General features: G+C 42.9%; 2 protein-coding genes across 2 annotated transcripts; both read left to right on the forward strand.

The window, feature by feature from the left end:
- The first annotated feature begins 5,083 nt into the window (after positions 1-5,083).
- On the forward strand, positions 5,084-16,736 carry rev1 (REV1 DNA directed polymerase). Its single transcript, XM_061088517.1, has 21 exons — positions 5,084-5,352; positions 6,790-6,865; positions 7,707-7,839; positions 8,332-8,500; positions 8,876-9,382; positions 9,462-10,288; positions 10,600-10,698; positions 10,813-10,929; positions 11,306-11,432; positions 11,679-11,807; positions 11,913-12,067; positions 12,153-12,272; positions 12,378-12,598; positions 12,702-12,874; positions 12,978-13,407; positions 13,486-13,788; positions 13,960-14,056; positions 14,147-14,349; positions 14,472-14,622; positions 14,709-14,811; positions 15,035-16,736. The coding sequence occupies exons 2-21, from the start codon at positions 6,800-6,802 to the stop codon at positions 15,144-15,146; spliced, it is 4,242 nt and encodes a 1,413-aa protein (XP_060944500.1). The 5' UTR covers positions 5,084-5,352; positions 6,790-6,799; the 3' UTR covers positions 15,147-16,736.
- Positions 16,737-18,095: 1,359 nt separating this feature from the next.
- On the forward strand, positions 18,096-22,106 carry txndc9 (thioredoxin domain containing 9). Its single transcript, XM_061088862.1, has 5 exons — positions 18,096-18,163; positions 19,312-19,515; positions 20,492-20,610; positions 21,039-21,293; positions 21,384-22,106. The coding sequence occupies exons 2-5, from the start codon at positions 19,345-19,347 to the stop codon at positions 21,502-21,504; spliced, it is 666 nt and encodes a 221-aa protein (XP_060944845.1). The 5' UTR covers positions 18,096-18,163; positions 19,312-19,344; the 3' UTR covers positions 21,505-22,106.
- The last annotated feature ends 71 nt before the right edge of the window (positions 22,107-22,177 follow it).

A 22,177-nucleotide genomic window follows, 5' to 3' on the forward strand; every position in this document is an offset into this window, starting at 1 on the left:
ACACTCACACGCCTGCTGCACTGTGTGAAACAGAGTTGGATTAAAAACTCATGGAGCCTGACATTTCTCATCCTCATAGGATGTTGTGACGCTCACCGTCTGGGCCTTATTGTGTGAAAAAGCCTGCTTGAGGTGCGAAATCACTGGATTATTCTGAGGAGGTGCGTGCGCTTTGGATTTAAAGTCTCTATTCATTTGCCAAAACTTATCTTTAAGAACTCATTCAAAGCCTTTCTCTACCTTTGGAATGAATCGTTATCCAGAGGATTGTTTCTCTGGGGCCAAGACAGGAGAATACGTTTAAAAAAACGATCAATCATTCACCACTTTCTCCAAGAAAAACACTTGTCGGCATCTTTTTACTAATGAATGTGTAAAAGACTCTTTATTGTAAAAAACTTTTTCACTTTAATGTGTTTTTACTGTGCAATATTTGATGGATGTCAGTTTTTAGAAAAAGAAGAGAAAACACAAGGGAATAAAATGTTGGTGAGTTAAGTTACAGACTTTTAAAAGTTACAAATCATATTTGTCTCTTTCCTGAGTGTGTGGTTGTGTAATTTAATGAAAAACAAAGCTGTTGAGTTCATCCAGGCTTCAAGTTTAACTTCTTGGTTCTAGTGAAGGAGTATTAATTTGACATTTCCATCTTCTATGATAGTGCATCTCATTTGAAGCAGCACAGACTTATGGTTTTGAGACAAAAGAAAAAGTGATCTTTCGCATAAAGGAAACAGGAAACAGCGTAACAAAGTGATAATTACTAGGTCATCTATGGGTCAAAATATTCTAAATCATCAGAAGCATTTGGAACACGTTTAACACATGTGATAGTCAATCATTTCATTCATTGTTTTAAATCCTTTGAACCATTCAAGAAAAGAGTTTATCCCTGATGGTCACCGTAGAGTTATCAGCTTTTCAGTCTCAACCATAGGCTTCACATTGACATGAATGACATAACTTCCTCCCACTGACTATCCAAAAATGAAGCCAACCACCAGGTGGCGATCAAGGCACCGCTATTGCTTTGATAAAAGAAAATCCTCCCTAAAACTAATGGAGTCTGGTTTTGGGCTTTTTTTGTGATGCTGGCATAATTTCCCATAAGAACTAAAGAAACAGGAATGCCCATAAACACCTAATAATCCTGGGTCCTCCAGTAAGCACAGCTTTTCTCCCCTTAGGTTTGAAACAGTAGAGGAGACTTATACGTGTTTTTTAAGAAGCCTATTTTTCTCACTCTGTCATTATTGTAAAATGTCACGATAGTGCTCATAACTAATGGCATTCATGCATTTATATTAGGCTCCTTTTGTCTCGGAAAGGAAAAGAAGCCTATAGGATATAGGTTTTCTCTCTCTCTCCACTCTCACACACACGCACTTAATAGGTGTGAGTGTGTGATTCAGACTAATTAAGCAGTCCAGTTGTGCCGAGTTCTCACTTTTTCTCTCTCTCACACACACACACACACACACACACACACACACACACACACACACACACACACACACACACACACACACACACACACACACACACACACACACACACACACACACACACACACACCATCTCTGCAATTCTACTTCCTCCTGCACCACCACAGAAGTCGCACATGCAGCTTCAGCATCTGATGTCTGGTACCATAGCAACAGTGAACAACCAATGAGGAGGCACTTAAGGACAAAACAAGCCTCGGGTCAATAGCGTCCTGGTTTTCTTTGATTTTATGAAATTCATTTTTCATACTAATCCAGAACCAGATTAAATTTGTTTTTATTCCCTGGATAATTATTTATTTGCTCGTTGTCCTTTACTCAACTTAATTAGTTAATTAATTTAAATTAATAAATCCATCCCTTGCTGACTTGATTGATCCCATAAAGCAGATAGTAGATCATGTGTCAAATCAGACAAGCCCCACTACACAGATAAGGAGACTCTGAACTGAGGTTGTGCCATTTCTCTCTGATATTCTGCTGCTGGCTCAGTGACCTTATTTCACTGCATTATAATCGAATCCATTCATCGAGCAGCTGCCTAACATGGAAATGCTCAGCAGTCGTGACTGTGGATTTTAATGTGTTTTTTTTTCAAACTGCAGGCTACAGGAGAATTATCGTCACAGTGTGAGGCTGTTGGAGGGGACCACCGTGTCCACTGTGGGGATGGGATGTATGGATCTGTGAAGGGAGCCACACCTTATGGCTCAGGTTATTTTTAAAGTGCCTTTTAAAAGAGCGATGATCACAAGCTCCCCCTTAACTTAGTCGGTGTCATAGACTGTATATAAAGATGGACAACATGTCTCCAGTTTCTCCCACTATCCATAAATGAAGCCAAAATATCTTGGATACGCTGCAAACTCTTGGTGGTTGGAGCCAGAGTCTGCACTGTAGAGATCCAGGAGTCGAGACGCTTTATCAAGGTCCCATCGACACACCCACTCGGCCAATTGCAAGTTAGTCTCAGCCGTCAATCATGACATTTTAACCTCGCTTTAATAGGTATAAATAACTATTAGAAATAAGCATTTTAAAAATAAGAGTGATAAGGAGCATGAGTGACGTATTTGAGATGATGGTTTGGTCCAATATTTGGTCCATGTCTCGTTAGAGGAAGCCATATTTTTTATCTATTCTGCAGTCAACCACCAGGAGGTGATCAAAACACTTTGACTGTCACTGTCATGTTATCAATTTTTATATCCAGTTTATGCAATAAATACACATTATGTTGCTGTAGTGCACCTACGTTTACAGGGTGACCTGTATCTATTTAACAAACTTTAAATCTTCAACTACATTACTTAATTTTCCCAATTGGATCCATGTCCAATTATCAAGGAGACGGGATTTATGAATTTGATTGCAGCCAGCCAGAGAGAAAAAGTTTGATTGGTCCATGTCCCATCCACTAACCTGGAGGAGGTGGGACTTCTGAACTATACTGAAGTCAGCCACCAAGAGGCAATAGAGACAATTTGGCTTCACTTTTAGGGAGCTGTCATATTATATCAGCTATAGGTGGAACACCATCAACTCTTCAAATCTTCAACAGCACTAATGGTAAATGGTCTGTATTTATGTAGCGCTTTTCTAATCTGACCCCTCAAAGCACTTAACAGTACAGTTATGCCATTCACACACACTCATACATCTACGGGCAGCAGTTTTTTCCTTTTTTTCTATGAGAGGCCATTCAAGTTCAGCATCTTGCCTCAGGACACTTTAGCATGCAGATGGGGAAGACTTGAGGAGGTGGGTTTTACTGACGGGTACTGCAGCCACCAGTCTGCTTCCCAGTCATGTTATTTTGGCTTCACTTTTGAGGAGCTGTCATGTATCGTGCCAGCTGATCGTAATGGTAATGGAGGATCCTTTGTCGCGTTGGCATCGGATGATGGTGGACCACGACCGAGGCGGCAGCTGATAATGGATTCTAACTGGCGGCAGTGGACAATGACTGTGGACTATAGTGGATCCCATCCTGATGCTGGATCGTGATCTTGCTGGCTGCTGACCAGAGACTATGATTGCAGCAGGACTGCTTCACACATAGTATTGAAAAATGTTTACCCTCATCGATGCTGCTAAAAAACTTTAATCCCGATGATGTTTCCTACACTTGACATCTATTGCACTTCTATCCGTCCTGGGAGAGGGATCCCTCACATGTGGCTCTCTCTGAGGTTTCTACATATTTTTACCTGTTAAAAAGGTTTTTAGTAGTTTGTCCTTACTCTTGTTGAGGGTTAAGGACAGAGGATGTCACACCATGTTAAAGCCCTATGAGACGAATTGTGATTTGTGAATATGGGCTATACAAATAAAACTTGATTGATTGATTGATTGATGTCCTCAGTCTTTATGTACAGTCTATAGTCAAAACTGGAATACAGTGGAAGCCTGGGTGTCCTCCTCAGTCCCAGCCTGTCTGAAGAGCAGGATATTTGTATGAGAATGAGAGCTCTCGGGGTGGACCTATCAGAAGGAGTCGGATCGTCCTGGAGCGTCATCAGTTCACAGCCTGCGTCGCTGGCTCGTTCATCCGGCACGTGTCTCTGCGTCACGGCCTTTAGCTGCCTGTGCGCCGGGGCCGTGTGAGGACAGGCGGCTCGGAGCCAGACACACGCAAATAAATAAATAAATAAATAAAGGAAGGAGGGAGCCTTTTGCTGATCTGCTGTCTGGACACACAGACACAGTGGCTGCTCGTTTAAACCCCATGTTGTTCTCACAGGTGCACAGAGAGTGATGTAAACCAACCTGCTCCACACCAGCGACTCACCTGACCCGGTGCGAGGTGTCACAGGCTGGGGGGGGTTTATAGGAAGTGTGTGGAGCCTCCAGGACATGATGGACCCAGAGGACACGATGCCCTCAAGTCACCTGCAGAGTGCAGGAATTACAACACGAGTTCAAAACAACAAGCCGGGGACACGTCAAGCTCACGGTGCAGAGATATCAGAAAACTGGAAGGGAGAAGGTTGGATTTGGAAAATAAAATGCGAATGAAATGAAACAGGGATCTGTGATGACATCGATGCATAACACAAATTACATTTTTTTTTTGGATTGATCACCGTATTAAACACAAAAATGCCAACAAGAACAAAATTTGCATATATGTGAGAGCTTAATTTAAGGACAAGGCTTACTTACAATTATAACAGTGCTCAACAGCATGAATACGATTAGATAAAACAATATTAGATCATATTTTTGAATCCCACGCCAGGGAAATTCACAGCAATAAGAGAACTAGAAATAGAAGATAAAAAAAAGGCCATAAAATAAACTATACGATAGCACATGATAAACACCTTTCATGGTTGAACAGATTATTATTGTTATATTATTATTATAGATTTGCTTTCATTTTTGAACGTACCCATGTCCTATTCATAAACATCATATGCATTGAACGTTTTATTTTGAAAATCTCCTCAGGAAGCCCGACGTCTCATCCTCCCTGTGCTTGACGTATGGGAGCAGTGGGGGGGAACAGATGAGGCGGTGGAAATGGAGAGGACAGGGAGGGGGAGAGAGAGAGAGAGAGAGAGAGAGAGAGAGAATGTTGAGGAGCAGACATGGCGAGGCAGCGTGACAGAGTGACGGGATCTCAGGTCGTCTGAGGCGGATCCGAGGAGCAGGTCGAGCCGGAGCAGCGGAGCGGAGCGGCCGGAGGAGGAGGATCCCGCTCCTTCTTCTTCTTCTTCTTCTTGTTTCCTTTCGGCTCTGCTCGTCGCTCTTCCCTCGGCTGATCGGAGCGCTCACGACGGCTGTGCTCACTCGTGTCTGCAGAGAGAAGTGTGGACAACAACCCGCCGTGACAGGAACAAAGGTAGACACACAAACAACAAGTGTTTACTAACGGACACTTTGTTTGTTTACGAATGGGAACGGAACAACGAGGCGCCGAAGTTCCCCTGTCTCTCCGCCCGGTCCATTGTTGTGCAGCGGGTTTGGCTGCAGCGTCCAACACACTGGGACTCGTAGGGTTTTTCCTTTTTTCTTTCTCCTGCAGATATGAAACAGTGTCGGTGTTACCGTCGTATCGTGGCGCATGGTTAAACCAACCAGCCGAGCTAATGTTAGCACGGTGAGAGGTGAGGAGACAGAAAGTGCCACATGGGGCTGTGGTGTACCAGTGCAGAGCTGTCAGTGGCGGAGGAGCTGCCCCGACATGCCCTTGGACACCTACCCCCCCCCCCCCCCCCCCCCCCTGCATGGCAACATCACAAGCTTTATGTTGCTTGACAGTATGGGAAGAATGTTCGATATCGATAATTATCACGATACATGTCAGACCAACGGTTTTATTGAAGTTGATGCACCTGAGGGAAGGCTGTGGCAAACAAAGAACAACATCAGTTTGGTTGTTATAGACGAAGTTGCGATGTATGTATTGCGATGTTTCTTTATAATTATTGTTATTGTTTTATCACTCAGCCCTATCATAAAATTCCCTCATTATCTACTCACCACTATGCAGATGGAGGGGTGGGTGAAGTGTTGGAGTCCACAAAACATTTTGGGAGTTTCAGGGGTTAAACAGTGTTGCAGCCAAATCTAAAAGAATGCAAGTAAATGGCGGGCGATTATTCAAACGTAAAATACCTATGGAAAGAAAACCTGAAATACCTTCATACTGCTCCTGTGGTGTCATCCAAGTGTCCGTAAGTCCAGACTTTCAAATTTGACCCGAAATTGGCGTATTTTATACCATATTTTTAGCCTAAATGTTGCTGTTGTCCTCCTCCCGCAGTACTTACTGCAAGACAAGATCAGCAAGTTACTCACGATACTCGAGAATTTGCGATAGCGGCAGAACATCAAAAGAAATAAAGAAGTTGGTTATTAAATTAATCAAAACTTTATGAACAGGTCCATGTAAAGCACCTTTCATACAGCTGAAAGTGCTTTTTTTTTTACTATTGACTGATCAGCCAAGAATAAGGTAAAACAAATAAATATGTCGACAATGAAATGCCATTCAAGAGATTTGAAAAGGGGATGAAATCATAATCATATTAACAGACAGGTAATCTTTATAAACTACACCTGATCTAAAGCCAGGCTAATGAGATCACAGAGGGTTTTGGTCCTTGACTTTCTAACTACTAACTGACTCCGGGATCACATCAGGATGTACGTTCAGTTCTTTGTATGCATCATAGCATTCATAATAACCTGCTACGTTAATGAAGCACTGTGTGTATTCTGCTGATCTGTCTTGTATGATTCAGTTTTGCTCACTTGGCTCCTCCTGTGTCTTCAGGTAACTCAGGATGAGTCGAGATGTATGGATTAAGAAGAAAGCCAAAGCCAGTGATGACAGTGGTTGGGCTGAAATGGTGAGTGTCACTCAGTTCATCATCACCAACAATGGACAGAAAATGACCTTTGTATGAGATAAAAAAGATTATGCAGTGAGTAGGGTTGCAAAGGGGCGGAAAGTTTCCGGAAACTTTCCACGGGAATATTAAGCTCGGAGACATTTCACCCCATCCAATGTAGAAGGAAAGGCTGTGTACATTTGCAAATACTGTGCAAAGACCTATGTTAAGAATGACACAAAGATGCAGAAGCATATAGTCAAGTGCCCAAAGTTTCCTCAGGACTCAAATCAGCCTATGACACAACAAAATGTTTATATTTATGTCTGTATATGACAAGGTAAATACAGTTAGTATAAATTACCCACAACATTTCCAGTTTATTCTTGTTGATTCCCGTTAATTCCCGTTAATTCCCGAGTATAAAATGCATTTATATTGGAGCTTACTGCAAACTGGATTTAAATCACCTTTATTACTCCACCTGCCTTCTGTTATGTTGAATCCTCACATACACATGTAAACCATAGACTGTACGTATAAGATGGGCAACGTATTGAGAAATGAAGCTGAAATATCACCAACACGCTGCCATCTTGCGCATTTGGAGCCGGAGTCTGCACGCCATTGATCGCGGGGTAGTGGCGAGGTCCTGTCAATACATGTGCTCGACCAATCCTGAGTCATTCTCAGCTGTCAATCATTGTCTTCTCACCCCAGCAACAATCATTAATACCTTATTCAAAGGTTGGATGTGCTTAAACTCCACATGTGACAGTTGGAGCGCTGGGCCTCTGCACATGTGTGAATAATATGACTGAGATTGACCTTCTCTCACCCCTCTCCTTCTCGGGTGCAGGGCGGCTACATGGCGGCCAAAGTCTCCAAGCTAGAAGAGCAGTTTAAGCTTGACGCCCCCAGGGAAAAACAGAAGCAAGGCATATGCTCCACCATCTTCAGCGGAGTGGCCATTTATGTCAATGGCTACACAGGTAACACTAACGCTACATACATAACTTTACATGACTCAAGTTTGCGTGTCTTTATCTCCTCATGATTTCGTCAGTCAGTGCTTCAAAGTATGAAGGACAGAGCAGCAATGTAAATATTTGCCATGACTGTCCCAGAGGAGTGTCTGATATCAGAATATTTAATACACAAGCGTGGTCCTTTTGAGATGCTTCGGTTGACATGCGCAGCACACACCGGACTAATTACACAAATGGAAGACGTCAAGACTCAGGAGCCGGGACGAGCTGATCTGAGGAGTGACTGTGATGAAATTGCTGTTTTTCTTGGTTGTTGATGCACGTTGACACTTTGAAATGAGAAAGTGGCAAAGCCTGACGAGAAAATGGGGTTTGAGATGCTGCAGGTGTATGGGCCTAAATGATAAGCTAATGGCAGTATTTGTGAGCTGCATTATCTTTTTCTTGCTTCTCTTTTTTCTCTTACTGTTTGGTTTCTTGTTATTTGGCGAGCAGACCCAAGTGCGGATGAGCTGCGCAGACTGATGATGCTGCACGGAGGCCAGTTCCACGTCTACTACTCGCGCTCCAAGATCACACACATCATCGCCAACAACTTGCCCAACAGTAAAATCAAGGAGCTCAAAGGGGAGAAGATCATCAGGCCGCAGTGGATCACGGACAGGTATTCATTATATGTATTTATTTCATGGGTTCACGTAGGATTATTTATATTTAACAACACAAGTGCAGTGCCGGTTCTAAACCTGTTTCGAAAGGGTTGATGGGTTGGTCTGTGGTACTGGTAGAAGCTGTCTCTCTGAAATGGCAAAAGTGACCTTTGAAATAAAAAAATCTAATTATCAAGTTGATCTGAGAGACAGAGAGATGAACTGCAGTTGCTGATCACGGCTGTAGATTATCTAAGTAAGTAGAAGAAGACATGTTCAACTACTGACTTTAAGATGCTGTTTGCCTGTTTATTTCAATGTTACCAGTATTGCATATCGGATAGATGATTAAAAATCTCTGTATTTATTTTGTCTTTTGTTTACAACAGTGTGAAGGCTGGGCATCTCCTGCCGTACCTGCAGTACCAGCTGTACACCAAGCACAACGGCCCGCTGTTCCCTGGCATGCCGCTGCGCCAGATCTCAGAGATCGCAGGACCGAGCAACGGGCCGCTGCAGCCCGGCGTCAATCACAAGCTCCACCTGCAGCAGCACAGCGCACAACACTCTGCTCCCAAACAGGACCACCCGTCATCCAGCCACCAGAATGAAGCCAACCCAACACCCAGCCACAGCCAACCTCAGTCCGTCCAGCGCAGCTCTGCAGCTTTCCTCATGAGCCCCCAGCCAAGTCACTTAGCGTCCAGTCACCTCAATATAGACCCCAGTCACAGAGGCCCTTTACAACCCCACTCAATGTTAAACCCAAGCAGCACAAAGCCCCCACAGTCTCCTCTTCAGACACCTCACCGTTGTCTCAGCAACCAGAGAGCCGGCCAACAGCAACCTCAGAGCAACACCTGCCAGAGCGGCTGCAAGGAAGTGGACTTAAAAGTGTGAGTATTTTGCTCATTTGAAATGAAATAGTTTCCCCATTAAATGTTCACATCAACTCATCACCACTTTGTCTTACAGAAATGGATCCTTGCAGACCTCAGCTGACGTGATAATGAGCCATTCCAAAATGAACAAAATGCAACAGTGTGGCAAAGATCTTTACCCACAGGCGGTAAAGCAAGTGCCCCTGACCAATGGACACGTTCATCATGTTAATGGTGCCTTAAAGCCAGAGGACCTGTCTCCTGTTTCAGACGACCCCTCCGTCGACGAGGAACTGCCTGACTACAGAGTCCAGAGTCCTGATATTAAACCTCAGAATCCTCCGGTGCAGTGTCAGGCCAAACCCGACCCGTATGAGTTTCCCCACAGTCCTCCGAAGCAATCTGACCAGTGGCCTGTCTGTTTGGAGGAGTCCAGCTCTCAAGCAGCCAACGAGCAGAGACATAAACCACCACCCTCCTACCAGGAGGCTATAAAAGCCAGCGAAAGCCACCTAATCCCAAAACAACTTCAGCCATCCCTTCGGGTGGATTCACCCCCTGAAAAGACTCATCTATCCTCCGCATCTCAATCTCTTTCACATTCCCATGTTCGACTGAACGGAAGTCACCACAATGCCTTTTCATCAGATCCTGAATCGTTCAATACAACCATCACTGACAAGCCGCCATCATCATTCACGTCGGCGTCAAAGTCTTCAGCTCAGCTGCAGACAAAGACAAATGATTTGATCTCCGAGTTCTACTCTCACTCACGTTTGCACCAGATCTCCACGTGGAGGACCGGCTTCTCCGAGTATGTCAACGAACTGCACAGCAAACGAAAAGCAGCAGGGGGCGCCTCCTTTCCAGGGAAAGAGCGACTAAGGAAATGTGTGGCACTGCGCTCTTCAGACAGTCAAGGTGATTGGAAGGGTCACTTATTTTCCTCTATGTAAAAAGCAGGCTGACTTTTCTTGTTGAGGATGACTATGTAGACGTCTGTTGTCTCTCATCATCACATATACAGAGACCACTACGCTTTACGTGCTCTCTACATCATCTCAAATATTTGTAATATCAGTGTTAATTAATGAGGTAACCACTCATGACTCTTCATGCCGGATTTCTGTCCATCTGGATTATTTGTGATATATTTGGCACCTCTAGGCGCAGTATTGTTTTTTTTATGATTTGGAAAAGTCCATTGATGATCCGGTATGTGTGTGTTTCAGGTACATCAGCAGCCACAAATGTTAAATCTTGTATCCTTCACGTGGACATGGACTGTTTCTTTGTGTCTGTGGGGATCCGACATCGACCGGACCTCAAAGGTACCTCTGTCTGTTTAAAGGTTGACCTGTTTATAAATGAATAGGCTCCTGCTACAAAGAATAGTGTCTTATGTAAAGTGAGCTCCCCTGGTTGATATGGTGCTTTTCTTGCAGGAAAGCCTGTCGCTGTGACCAGTAACCGTGGACAGGCCAGAGTGCCCCTTAGACCAGGGGCCAACCCTCAGCTGGAGCAGCAGTACTACCAGAGGAAACGCACTCTTCCTCCAACAGGTGAGACTGTCACGCTCCACCTGTTTGTCCTGAAGCAACACTATTTTTATATACTGTTTAACAATAACATTACCATCATATCATCAGTACTATTACCATCATCTTGCCACTGCACCTTATCTACCTATTTATCTTGTGTTTCTGTTTTTTATTCTTTCTACCTCAATATTTTTTATTTTATTCTGTTGTATTGAATTTTATTGTATTCAAAGATACCGGCTGCTATGACAACTTAATTTCCCTTCGGGGATGAATAAAGTACTCTATCTATCTATCTAACTTTGATTATCACAGTCCTGGCTCAGTGTATTTACTGCATTTTCCTGCACATGTTTTACTGTATTGTAACCTGCTGGATCAAATTTATCTCTTACAGATAGAAATGATGAGGATCTACAGGGAACTCCATCACAGCAGAGTCCGGAGGCACATGTAAACGGAGTGGACCAGGACCCTGCTGTTATGTCAATGGCAGAGATTGCATCTTGTAGTTATGAGGCGAGGTAAGATTTCAACTCACAATCGCATGCACCTCATAGCACAGATATATGTTTTGTGCTGAGTAGGACGATCTCCATTTGTTGATTGACTAAAAATACACTGAAAGCATATTTCCATTTTCCATATATGCCACACAGATGTTAAATAAAGAAATGAATAATAATCAACATGTATGTCTCGGTCATGAGTTGTTTTTTTTTTGCTTCAATCCCTGACTGAGTTGAATGTAAATCTGTTTCCTCTCACAGACAGGCAGGCGTGAGGAACGGGATGTTTTTCGGCAAAGCGAAACAGTTGTGCCCCTCGCTGCAGTCCGTCCCGTATGATTTTGAGGCTTATAAAGAGGTGGCTCTCAGCATGTATGAGACTCTGGCAAGGTAAGAGCAACTCCCTCATCTGTTTTTCTCTAACTTCTCTGTTGTTTGCAGGTAAATAGACTATAAAGCTCAGCGCTCACCTCCTTACTCGTTCGTTCTGTGCAGTTACACCCATGACATTGAGGCTCTGAGCTGCGATGAAGTGTTGATAGACGGTTCTGCTCTGCTGACTGAGTTGGGCATCAACGCGGATGATCTTGCTGAAGCTATTAGAGCAGACATCAAGGAGAAGTCAGGATGCTGCGCCTCAGTGGGCATGGGTGAGTTTATCTTTATATTGTAAAAAAAAAAAAAGACCAATACAGTGTGATTTAAAAAATTTTAACTGAACGCTCATCTGTTCAGGCTCCAACATCCTGTTGGCTCGGCTGGCGACGCGAAAGGCCAAGCCGGACGGGCAGTACTTCTTAAAGTCTGAAGAAGTGGATGATTTCATCAGGGACTTGCCAGTAACCAGCTTACCAGGTAGATATACAGCACCACCTGCTGGTCAAATCATCAATCTACAGCCTATTTTCTTTTGTGTGTTAAACATGTGACCACAGGGTTAATGTGACTTCATCTCTTCAGGTGTTGGGCCTGTTATGGGCAGGAAGTTGGCTGCTATGTCCGTGAGGTCATGTGGGGACCTCCAGCAGTTGTCTCTGTCTCAGCTGCAGAAGAAGTTTGGACCCCGGACCGGACAGACCCTGTTCCGTTTCAGCAGAGGCCTGGATGATCGGCCCGTCCGCTACGAAAAGGAAAGAAAGTCTGTCTCGGCGGAGATGAACTACAACATCCGCTTTACAAGGGTTAGACCTTCAATGTCCCTCCTGTGCCTTCTCTTCTTCTATTTTTATCATCCTTCATTTCCTACCGGTCACTCTGTAACTCTCTGGCTCTACCTCTCACCAGATTGATGAGGCAGAGAGTTTCCTGAATAACTTGTCCATGGAGGTTCAAAGACGTTTACAAGAAGCAGGGCTGCGGGGTCGCAGACTTACGCTCAAGGTCATGGTTCGCAAGGTTGGGGCTCCACTGGAGTCGGCTAAATATGGTGGTCATGGCATCTGTGATAACCTGGCCAGGTAAGAGGCCGTCAAACCCTGTATGTTATAAAGGATTGATAACATCCTCTTTCTATTGTCTATTCTATTGTCCTGGTGATTTGTATCTGTTTCCTGCTGCCAGGACTGTGATGCTCCCTCAATGCACCGACAGTGGCCAGCTGATCTCCACTGCAGTCATGAAGCTGTTCCACGCCATGAAGCTGCAGGTTCAGGACCTGAGAGGCGTCGGCATCCAGGTCCAGCTCCTTGAGGGAAATCACTCTGTCCCTCAGGACTCCACAGGCCAGCGGACACGCTCCATCAAAGAGCTGTTACTCGGTCAAGGAAGTGCCAAAACCCACAACAGAGGTTCGTCTCGGGTTGAAGGTGCTGCAGAAAACGGCACGCATCAGGAAAAGATTGAGACCACAGCCTCATCATCTGGCTCCACTTCACACCCTCTGTCTCCCCCTGAGCCGGTCCCAGGGACAAGCAAAGACCAGCAGGCACGAACTCCGAAGAATCCTCGAGCACGTCTCAACTTCAGTATTGAAATCCCCTCCCCTTCACAGGTAAGGGCTTGGCGGATATATCTGATTCAGTCGATCAGTGATACAGTTTCCACAGTCTGTCTCTTTATGACTTCCAAGGTGGACCGTTCTGTGTTGGAGGCCCTGCCTGCAGAGCTGAGGGAGCAAGTGGAGCAGTCGTGGAGTCATCGGGACAGGAGACCAAACAATCTTCGTTCACCGAGTCCACAGAGGTCTGCTCCTCCTCCTCCTCCTCTTCCTCCTCCTCAGTCAGCCTCTCTGATGACGTGTCCGACCTCACCTCCTCGTCCTCCTGCCTCTGGACCTGCAGTGAACGCTCCACCCTTTGGAAGCTTGGTTCTGCAGATTCCAAACCAGCCAGACACTCCGGGAATTGTACTGGAGCTACCAAACTTCTCACAGGTAGGAATGCATTTGTCCAAGAGTCTGGAGCATGACCGCTGTGAGGGGGGCTGTCGTGTTTCACTATTGGGGAACAAAACAAAAGGCCTCCCACCGACACATTACTGAGTGCTTTCCTCACTCTCCACTCCACTCTCTGCTTCAAGTAATCTCTTGAATCTCTGGCTGCAGGTTGATCCGGATGTTTTCGCTGCGCTTCCCAAAGAGCTTCAGGAAGAACTGAAGTCTGCCTATAACCGCATAACTGTCCAACCTCAGACAATAATGTGTAAGTGCCCAGGTGATTTAGTCCAGGAATGTCTTCTACTTCATCGTAATGCATATAGACCTCATTTTTGGCCTATTTGTATCTCTGCAGTGGAGCAGAAGAACCCACTTATGCAGCTCAAACAGTCAGTAGCAGGGGCCGGCGTCGGCCGTATGAAGCGACGCTACAAGAGAAAAAATGCAGCGAGTCCGGTTAAAAAAGGACCTTCTCCCACGAAGAGGCGTCCCACTACAAACAGCCCTGCTAAAACCCTGCCACCTCTTACAACATCACGGGGATCAAACATGGCAAAGGTGAGTCTATATATGGTTTCATGCATGAAGATTAAGGTCTTGTTTTCTCTAGTGGTGTGTGCGAGGATGGACAGTTTATGGAAGCTCGTAACTTAACCTATCTATCTGTTTTCTCTTCCCAGACTGAAAATGTCCCCTCCGCATCCCCCTCAAAACCACACATCCCCGAGTCTCTGACCAAATTCATCCCTCGTCCTGCTCCTGCATTGGCTGGAGCCTGTGACCTGACGGATATTAAAACCCTCCTTCGGGAATGGGTCACCTCCATAACAGGTAGACGGACGAGTGCAGCTCTGTAGCAGTGCCAACATATATTGGTTGTGGTATTGCAGAAATAATCGCCACTTCCTGTTTCATAGAACCCATGGAGGAGGACATCCTGCAGGTGGTGAAATACTGCACTGATCTGATCGAGGACAAAGATCTGGAGATGCTGGATTTGGTTATGAAATATATGAAAAGGTGAGCTAACATTCTCCATTCCTACGCCTGCTGCTCGTCCTCCATTTGTTATCACTCCAAATCGCACAGAATTCAACACTGCACTTCTTTAGGCCCTTACCACACATGTTAAGGATGAAGCCAACAAGATGATCGGTTCTTGAGATATGGAACCCACATTTAGAGAGATAAACAGAGCTTTGGTTCTGATTCTTTGTGTTGCATGTTGATCTGTTCTTTGCAGACTCATGCAGCAGTCGGTGGAGTCCGTCTGGTGTATGGCTTTTGACTTTATCCTGGACAACGTGCAGGTGGTTGTGCAACAGGCCTACGGTAGCACCCTGAAGATAGCATGAAGAACAAGGGGAATCTGATTCCACTGTGTTACCTTCACCACCTCTGGTTTCCCTACTTTGACGAAGACATTTGACGAAGACATCTGCAGCACAGATTTTGACACCTCCTCAATTGTGACGCCACTGCCACATCTGCCATGTAATGGCCTCACAAACAGAAAGTATGAGATCCATGACAGTATTTAATGAACGTATGTACAGAACATTGTTTTATTGCTCTAAAAGAGACATGTTACACAATCTGAAGGACTGGTAATGTTCTGATTGAAGAAATGAAAAACCAAGAACAGTGCTAATTGTAGCAGTTTTTGAAAATTCCTCGTTTTCTGAAGATAGCTCTTTCTATCCCCAACAATCAGTTCCATACGCATGAGACATTTTATGGTAAGATTTCTGCTGGCAGTACTTCAATATTTCTTACACACACACTTACGCATTTTCAGTCCAGGTTTAAAATAATGACATAATCATCATGTTTAAACACAAATCACATTTTAGCAATTTTTGACTTGTAGCACTGCTCAGATATCAAAATTCTCCTATATAGCATTTATGTTTCTTTGGTGTTCGATGCGATCAACACCGAACTGTGAAATATCCACTACTGCTGCGTTTTAAAAAACTAAACAGACTCTGGTACAAGCAGTAGTATGTTTTTCTCTTTCTTGTTCGTTGCAAAAAGTGCCAAAACCTGTTTATTATAAAATGTAAATAATGTTTTTGAAAGATCCTTGTTTAAAGTTTTAAAAGAAAAGATGTATGTAGAGGGCTTACCTCTTGTATTGTTTACATGTAGTGAATTCTTAGTAACTGTCTTTAAATTGTAAATCTTCTCACTCTTTATTCGTTTGTACGTGTTCCAACCTGGAAATCAGAAGCTGGCCAAAGCACTTCACGTGAGGTTAACTGTTGATTCTCAGTAGCACTCTGATTCCAGAGGACTGGGGTTATGGCAATCAATAATTAGCCTATGCATCTCCTTTTTTCACTAACGAGTAAGATGTCTCTTCGAGATAATGTAACGTTTCATATTCGCTTTGTACTTGGGAGTAAATCTTGTTTTTTCAATCTGTTTTCACTAGTTTCATAAATCTGAATATCAAAATAATGCTGGATTTGCATGGGAACAGGAGGTGTGATCTTCTGTAACTTAATATTGCTGGAGAAATGTGTGGCTACATCATTGTATTTCTTTAAATTGAACTGTTATCACAGTGATGATGGTGATCAGAGGTAATCAGCAGATGCGGTCGGCTGGCCTTCTCGTGATCTCACCACGCAAGACAACCTGTGTGTGGTTGCATAAGTTTGTTTAAAGCCGTTTCCCTATATGCAAACCAAATCAAGCTGTCATGTTTCTTTTTTTAAACTAGTTGAAATGAATGTAATTCATAATGTGCAAGTGTCCACTCGCTCATTTTCAAGAAGTTGCTTCACCTGTCATATCTTTCCAGAAGGGAATGGCCAGGAGTTCAACTCGGCCAGTCTTGTCTTCTCTGAACTGGCTTGTGCCTGACGACCTTAAGCTGTGAACCTGTTTGTAAGTTTTTCTAAATCTTGGTAATAAACTGTAAACTCTGTAATAAATAATTTGTCTTTGTCAGTTTTTGAAGCATTCAACAAACTAGGATGTCCGAGAGCTTTTTCTGTGTTTAAGTAGACAGTATTCAGAAGGTATACAAAAGCACACAAAGCCAGACTTGTTGGACAGAAGCAACGAAAACTAGAAGACAAGAACTCTCCATACTTTAGTTTAAGCTTCCACAAATTGAAATCACATCCCAGGTAACGTGGACACATTAAAGTAATTGGTATAAACTATGGGAATTTTGGTATAAAAAGGCTTGTCTTGTTGATTCAGTAATTTATAAAGCCAAATACAAAGGTAGTATTTAGATTGCGCTATTTTTTACGTTCACTCTTGTTTAGCAAGTACTCATAAACGATTGCACGCAAGCAGGCAGCTTGGTTAGTGATGGACAGGGACACCAGCCAATCAGAATGAAGTGATTGGTCGTGTTTATTAAAGCAGGGGGCCACAGACTGTGGCTTTTCTTCTCTTTCAGACAACAATATTTATTGATGTCTATCGGGGGGCGTGTACAGGATTTAAACAAAAAAAAAAAGTGTTTCAGAAAACCAACTCAATTGCAGTCTAGAATTTAGTGACAAAGTGGTAAGGTTGCATGGTGCAGCTGAATACCCCCCAACTCATTCTCCCCTTCCAAACATGTTATATAAATTTCTGTCAATACATCCATTTCACCTAAATCTTACACACTGGACCTTTTGTACGGAATTGTTGTGGGGTTTGCACTTTAACTTTTACGACTTTACTATTATTTATGTGAATGCACCGGATGTACTCACTTTAGCTAATTATTTCAATATTGGAATCATCTGGTTTGATATTGTGTGTTTCTTGGGAGATTTGATCCGATGTAGGGCCCCCGGGTCCCTTTTGCCTGGGCCCCCCAAAATCCCTCGATACGCTCCTGAACTTACGAATTTACTTTTTATATTTTAACTTTATTTTTCACAAAATTAGACAACCTATATGCATAGAACATTTACATATTTGTGGAAAAAAAATAGGAGTAGAAAGACGTGCTTTAAAAAAAGAAAGAGAAATTGCGAGAGTGCTGAATTGAATAACTGTATTGTCTTAATTAACTGTGAAAGGCAGTGAAGCATGATTTCTTACCTGTAAATGCACATTTATTATAAATGTACAGATTATATATATATATGGAATCTGTCGATTAAAATAAAATTAATCATTTATCATACTTTACTTTCCATGAGACCAAGCACCGCATTCCTCCAAACAACATTTTCATCAGTCTTCAGTAAAAAAAAACATAGATCGTGCACTGACCAATACGTCTTACCCGGATGTGGGTAAGACCTATTACCCATATCTGTGCTATTACCCACAAGCCAGGCCTCCCGCGACGTCACTTCCGGTAGGATTGTTTGCACGTCGTGCATCAACCTACAATCCGTCATATCTCCAGGTAATTATCGTTCGAAGACAATTTGACCACGATTAACATTTGTATCCACCATGACGCCACAGATTGTCCACGACTCACTGTCTCACACACCGAGTGGGAGGAGCTTCCCATCACGCTTGTGGCAACTTCTAGACTCGCAGGGATGACTGTGGCTAACTAGCTTAGCATGCTAATAGAGGAATACGCAGCGTGTTATGTTACTGCTGTTCTCCTTTTTCTACTTGCCAGTCTTTGTACCCGGACACGCATATCAGTCCAGGGACGTGTGTTTATGAGTTACACGGGAAGTCAAATGAGAATTATTCAGTAAAGAAACAGCTGTAACACGTTCCCGGGGAAACGAAGCGAACAACCGGGGCAGAAACGAGGCGTGTCCCCCTTACTGGCCATTGTTGTCAAGTAGCCTCATGACAACGATAACAAGCAGCTGCACAATTCACAGAGGCTACACTTGTCATCTGTGCAATATTCATTCTGTCGGTTCAATACAATGGTTCCTGTGCAATCCATTTACTGTACATTAACCCACACTGCGCATATTCTGTAAACTATTCTTTATTCCATTCATATTTGTATATTTCCTTACACTTAAATATTGCACGCTATTTATTTCTTACTGATTACTATTTTTGACTCTAGCTGCCCATTGTGGGACTAATCAAAGATGATCTTATCGCAAATAAAGTGCCTCATCTAGAATCTCCGGTTGGTGGAGAACCTTCTTTAGTAGTGGCTAGTAAATCCACTCAAAATGATATTTCAACAAGGAACACTCCCGCATATGATAGTAGCAATGTCAACAACAACAGTGAAACAAACTTTGTAGTGTTATGATGACTTTCGATGCTTTTGTTTTGTATATTAGTAAAATGCTTATTGTGGAGCTGGAAAATAGATTTAAAACAATGAGAATAACCTCTCTGTGAGAGTCACAAAATATGACACAAAACGTAGAAAGCTTAACCTAGGAAATACCTTTTTATGTTTGGCTGAAACAATAAATCAATTATCAAAATGCAGGAAGGGCATGCTGCCTTTGATGCAACACAGTTCATAGACTGCCTTTGTTGTCACACTGGGGGCAGTTATCGGTAGTAGAGTAGAACCACAGTCACAGATAAGCTAGTATCTGCTCTTTATTCACACAGGTTCAGTGAAGGTTTTACACTGAGCAGGCAGCCATGGCCAATCAGATGGATATCTTATCAGCGGTTTTGGAGCAGTCGGCCAAGCTGGTGGAGGAGCAGGTGGATGCACAGTTGAACAAACTGAGTGAAATGGATGAAGATGAATTGGACAAACTGAAGGAACGGCGATTGGAGGCACTCAAAAAAGCCCAGAGACAGAAGCAGGTATGTGGACGTTGTCACTTAACTCTGATATTGTGAATTTGACTATTTAGCTGCATAAGACTCCGAAAGAAGATTCAACCTGTAAGAGTGGTGGGATAATTTTATATCCAAAAAGATTACAGATCAATTCTTATTATGTATTATTTAGGGTTGGGCAAGTTAACTAGTTAATTACGAGTTAACTCATCACTTATTTAACTCAACTAATTATTTTATCTCGCATTAACTCAGGTTTGATTATTTATTGTTTTATTGTGAAAGTCAGGCTTTTATTTTGTGAAAGTCTGTTGCTGACTGCTGCGGAACGGGAAAAAAGAAAATAATTGGCGGATTAACAACCATGGATAAGGCTACGGAGCTTTTACATGGCCATTTCCATTTTAAAGTCCTTCCAGACGGCGGAGTCGACAGAACCAAGTAATTTGTAGCCACTGCCAAGGTGAATTTTCTTATCACCGGAGTACTTCCAGTCTAAAATATCACCTAATTGCAAAACACACAGTTGATATCAGCAAATCATTCAACGAAACAGCGAGTGGAGCGAGGCTTCGGCAGACTACGTGAGACGCAGGGAGGAGTATACATTTTTCACAATGAAGAGGATAACATTAATGCCCTGGCAGTGGCATTGAGCTTTAACTTTGTATTTGCTTTGATAACATTGTTAAGTTGAGATTTACACTGAATATTTTATTTAACTGCTACTGTATTAAATGCTGATGTTAAAAGTGTTTGCACAACAAATGTTATGGCACTTTCGTTCATATGGCAGAACATTGAAAATAAAATTGCGCTATACACTACTTTTTAATTAATTATTGGATTTTGCGTATACAAATGCGATTAATCGTGATTAATCAGGGAAATCATGCGATTAATCGCGATTAAAACTTTTAATCGTTGCCCAGCCCTAGTATTATTTAAACTGCTATTTGAGATCTCTTGCTCTGTTACTGACCTTAGTTCTGTTTTTAAGGAGTGGTTGTCTAAAGGCCATGGGGAGTACAGAGAAATCTCAAGTGAGAAGGACTTTTTCGGCGAGGTGAAGGAAAGCACGAATACCGTCTGCCACTTCTACAAAAGTTCCACCTTCAGGTAAGTTATTAAAAGATAATAATTTTATCAGTAAAGACACAAACCAACAGATATACTGATACAGTTAAAGTGGGGACAAAACCATTAGTAAATGGTAAGCTAGTTCATAGCTCTGATAATCAATCCATTAAGTCATTTATCAAGCATAACTGAAGTGAGTATTTACATCTGAAAAGTAATCGCTTCATCGCTGCTATTAGACATACAGGAAGTCCATGAATATTTGAACTGAATGTTTGTGAGAACCCAACTGTCTCTCAGTTGCTCACTAACAATCTAGTATTTTCTTCTTTACAATTTCTGTTAACATAATGACATGGTCGATCTTCTCCTACAACTTTAGTTTTGGTTTTGAATGTTGGTAGCAGCAGTATGTTGTTGTCATCAAGCTTCTGAACTTGTCTGTGGTTTCTCTCCGTCACATGTAGATGTAAGATCTTCGACAAACATCTGGCCATCTTGGCAAAGAAGCACGTTGAGACCAAATTTATCAAACTGAATGTAGAAAAGGCCCCATTTCTGACGGAGAGGCTGCGCATCAAGATCATTCCCACTCTGGCTTTGGTGATAGATGGAAAAACAAAGGACTACGTGGTAGGATTCACTGACCTGGGAAACACAGACGAGTTTTCCACAGAGATACTTGAGTGGAGGCTTGGCTGTTCAGGTGTTATTAACTACAGGTGAGACACAGACCCCCCCCCCCTTTGTCTATTAAGGCCTTCATATCTTACTCTGTGACTCTGCTCTAATGTTTCTTTCTCCCCTCCCAGTGGTAACCTGATGGATGCACCCACATCAGGGAAGAAATCAGGCACAAAGATTAAGAAAGTGGAGAAGAAAACCATCAGAGGCCGAAGTAACGACTCTGATTCTGATTCTGAAGAAGACTGAAATACGCTGATGCACGTCTGGTTTCCTCTCGGGGCTACATCTTAAAAATTAAATGTCAAGCCTGCTTTCAATTCCAACCTTTTAAACTTGGATCCCTCCTTGAGCTTGTGTGGTTTAATGCCTAAAATGTGCTGAAATTCGACCTGCTTTTTGTCATAGTAAACCTAATATATACAGCCATTTTCTTCACAATGTTACACCGTGCTTTGCAAGGATGAAATAACACAAGACAAGTGAAACATTTGGAATCCAATGAACATGCATTTCATGAAAAACAGCACACATTAAATTGTAGATGTGTCACTGAGCCACCGCTCCAGTCATCTATCACATGTCTCTTAGCCTCACTGTGTTGCTGTTGATTTTGTCTTTACTTTTATAATTCAGAAAGTTGTCTTGAATTACAGATGTGCTCATTTAGTTTTTCACCTGTCTATTTCATGTGTTTTCTTGTAACTGTGTCTCATGTTAGAACAGAAACCAGAAATGAGTTAGTTGTGTGAGTGCCAAGATTATCTTCCAGCATCAGATTCCATTTTCACACCTGACACTTGTAGCAAGAGTCTCAACATATCCAGAGTTAATAAAAAGTGTAAAAGGAACTCTGCGCCTGTGATTTTGTATTGGTCCTTGGCAGTGTTAGGTACTGTGATGGATATTTGATCTGGTGAGA

This window comes from Limanda limanda, chromosome 16 (assembly GCF_963576545.1).
Source record: "Limanda limanda chromosome 16, fLimLim1.1, whole genome shotgun sequence".
NCBI lineage: Eukaryota > Metazoa > Chordata > Actinopteri > Pleuronectiformes > Pleuronectidae > Limanda > Limanda limanda.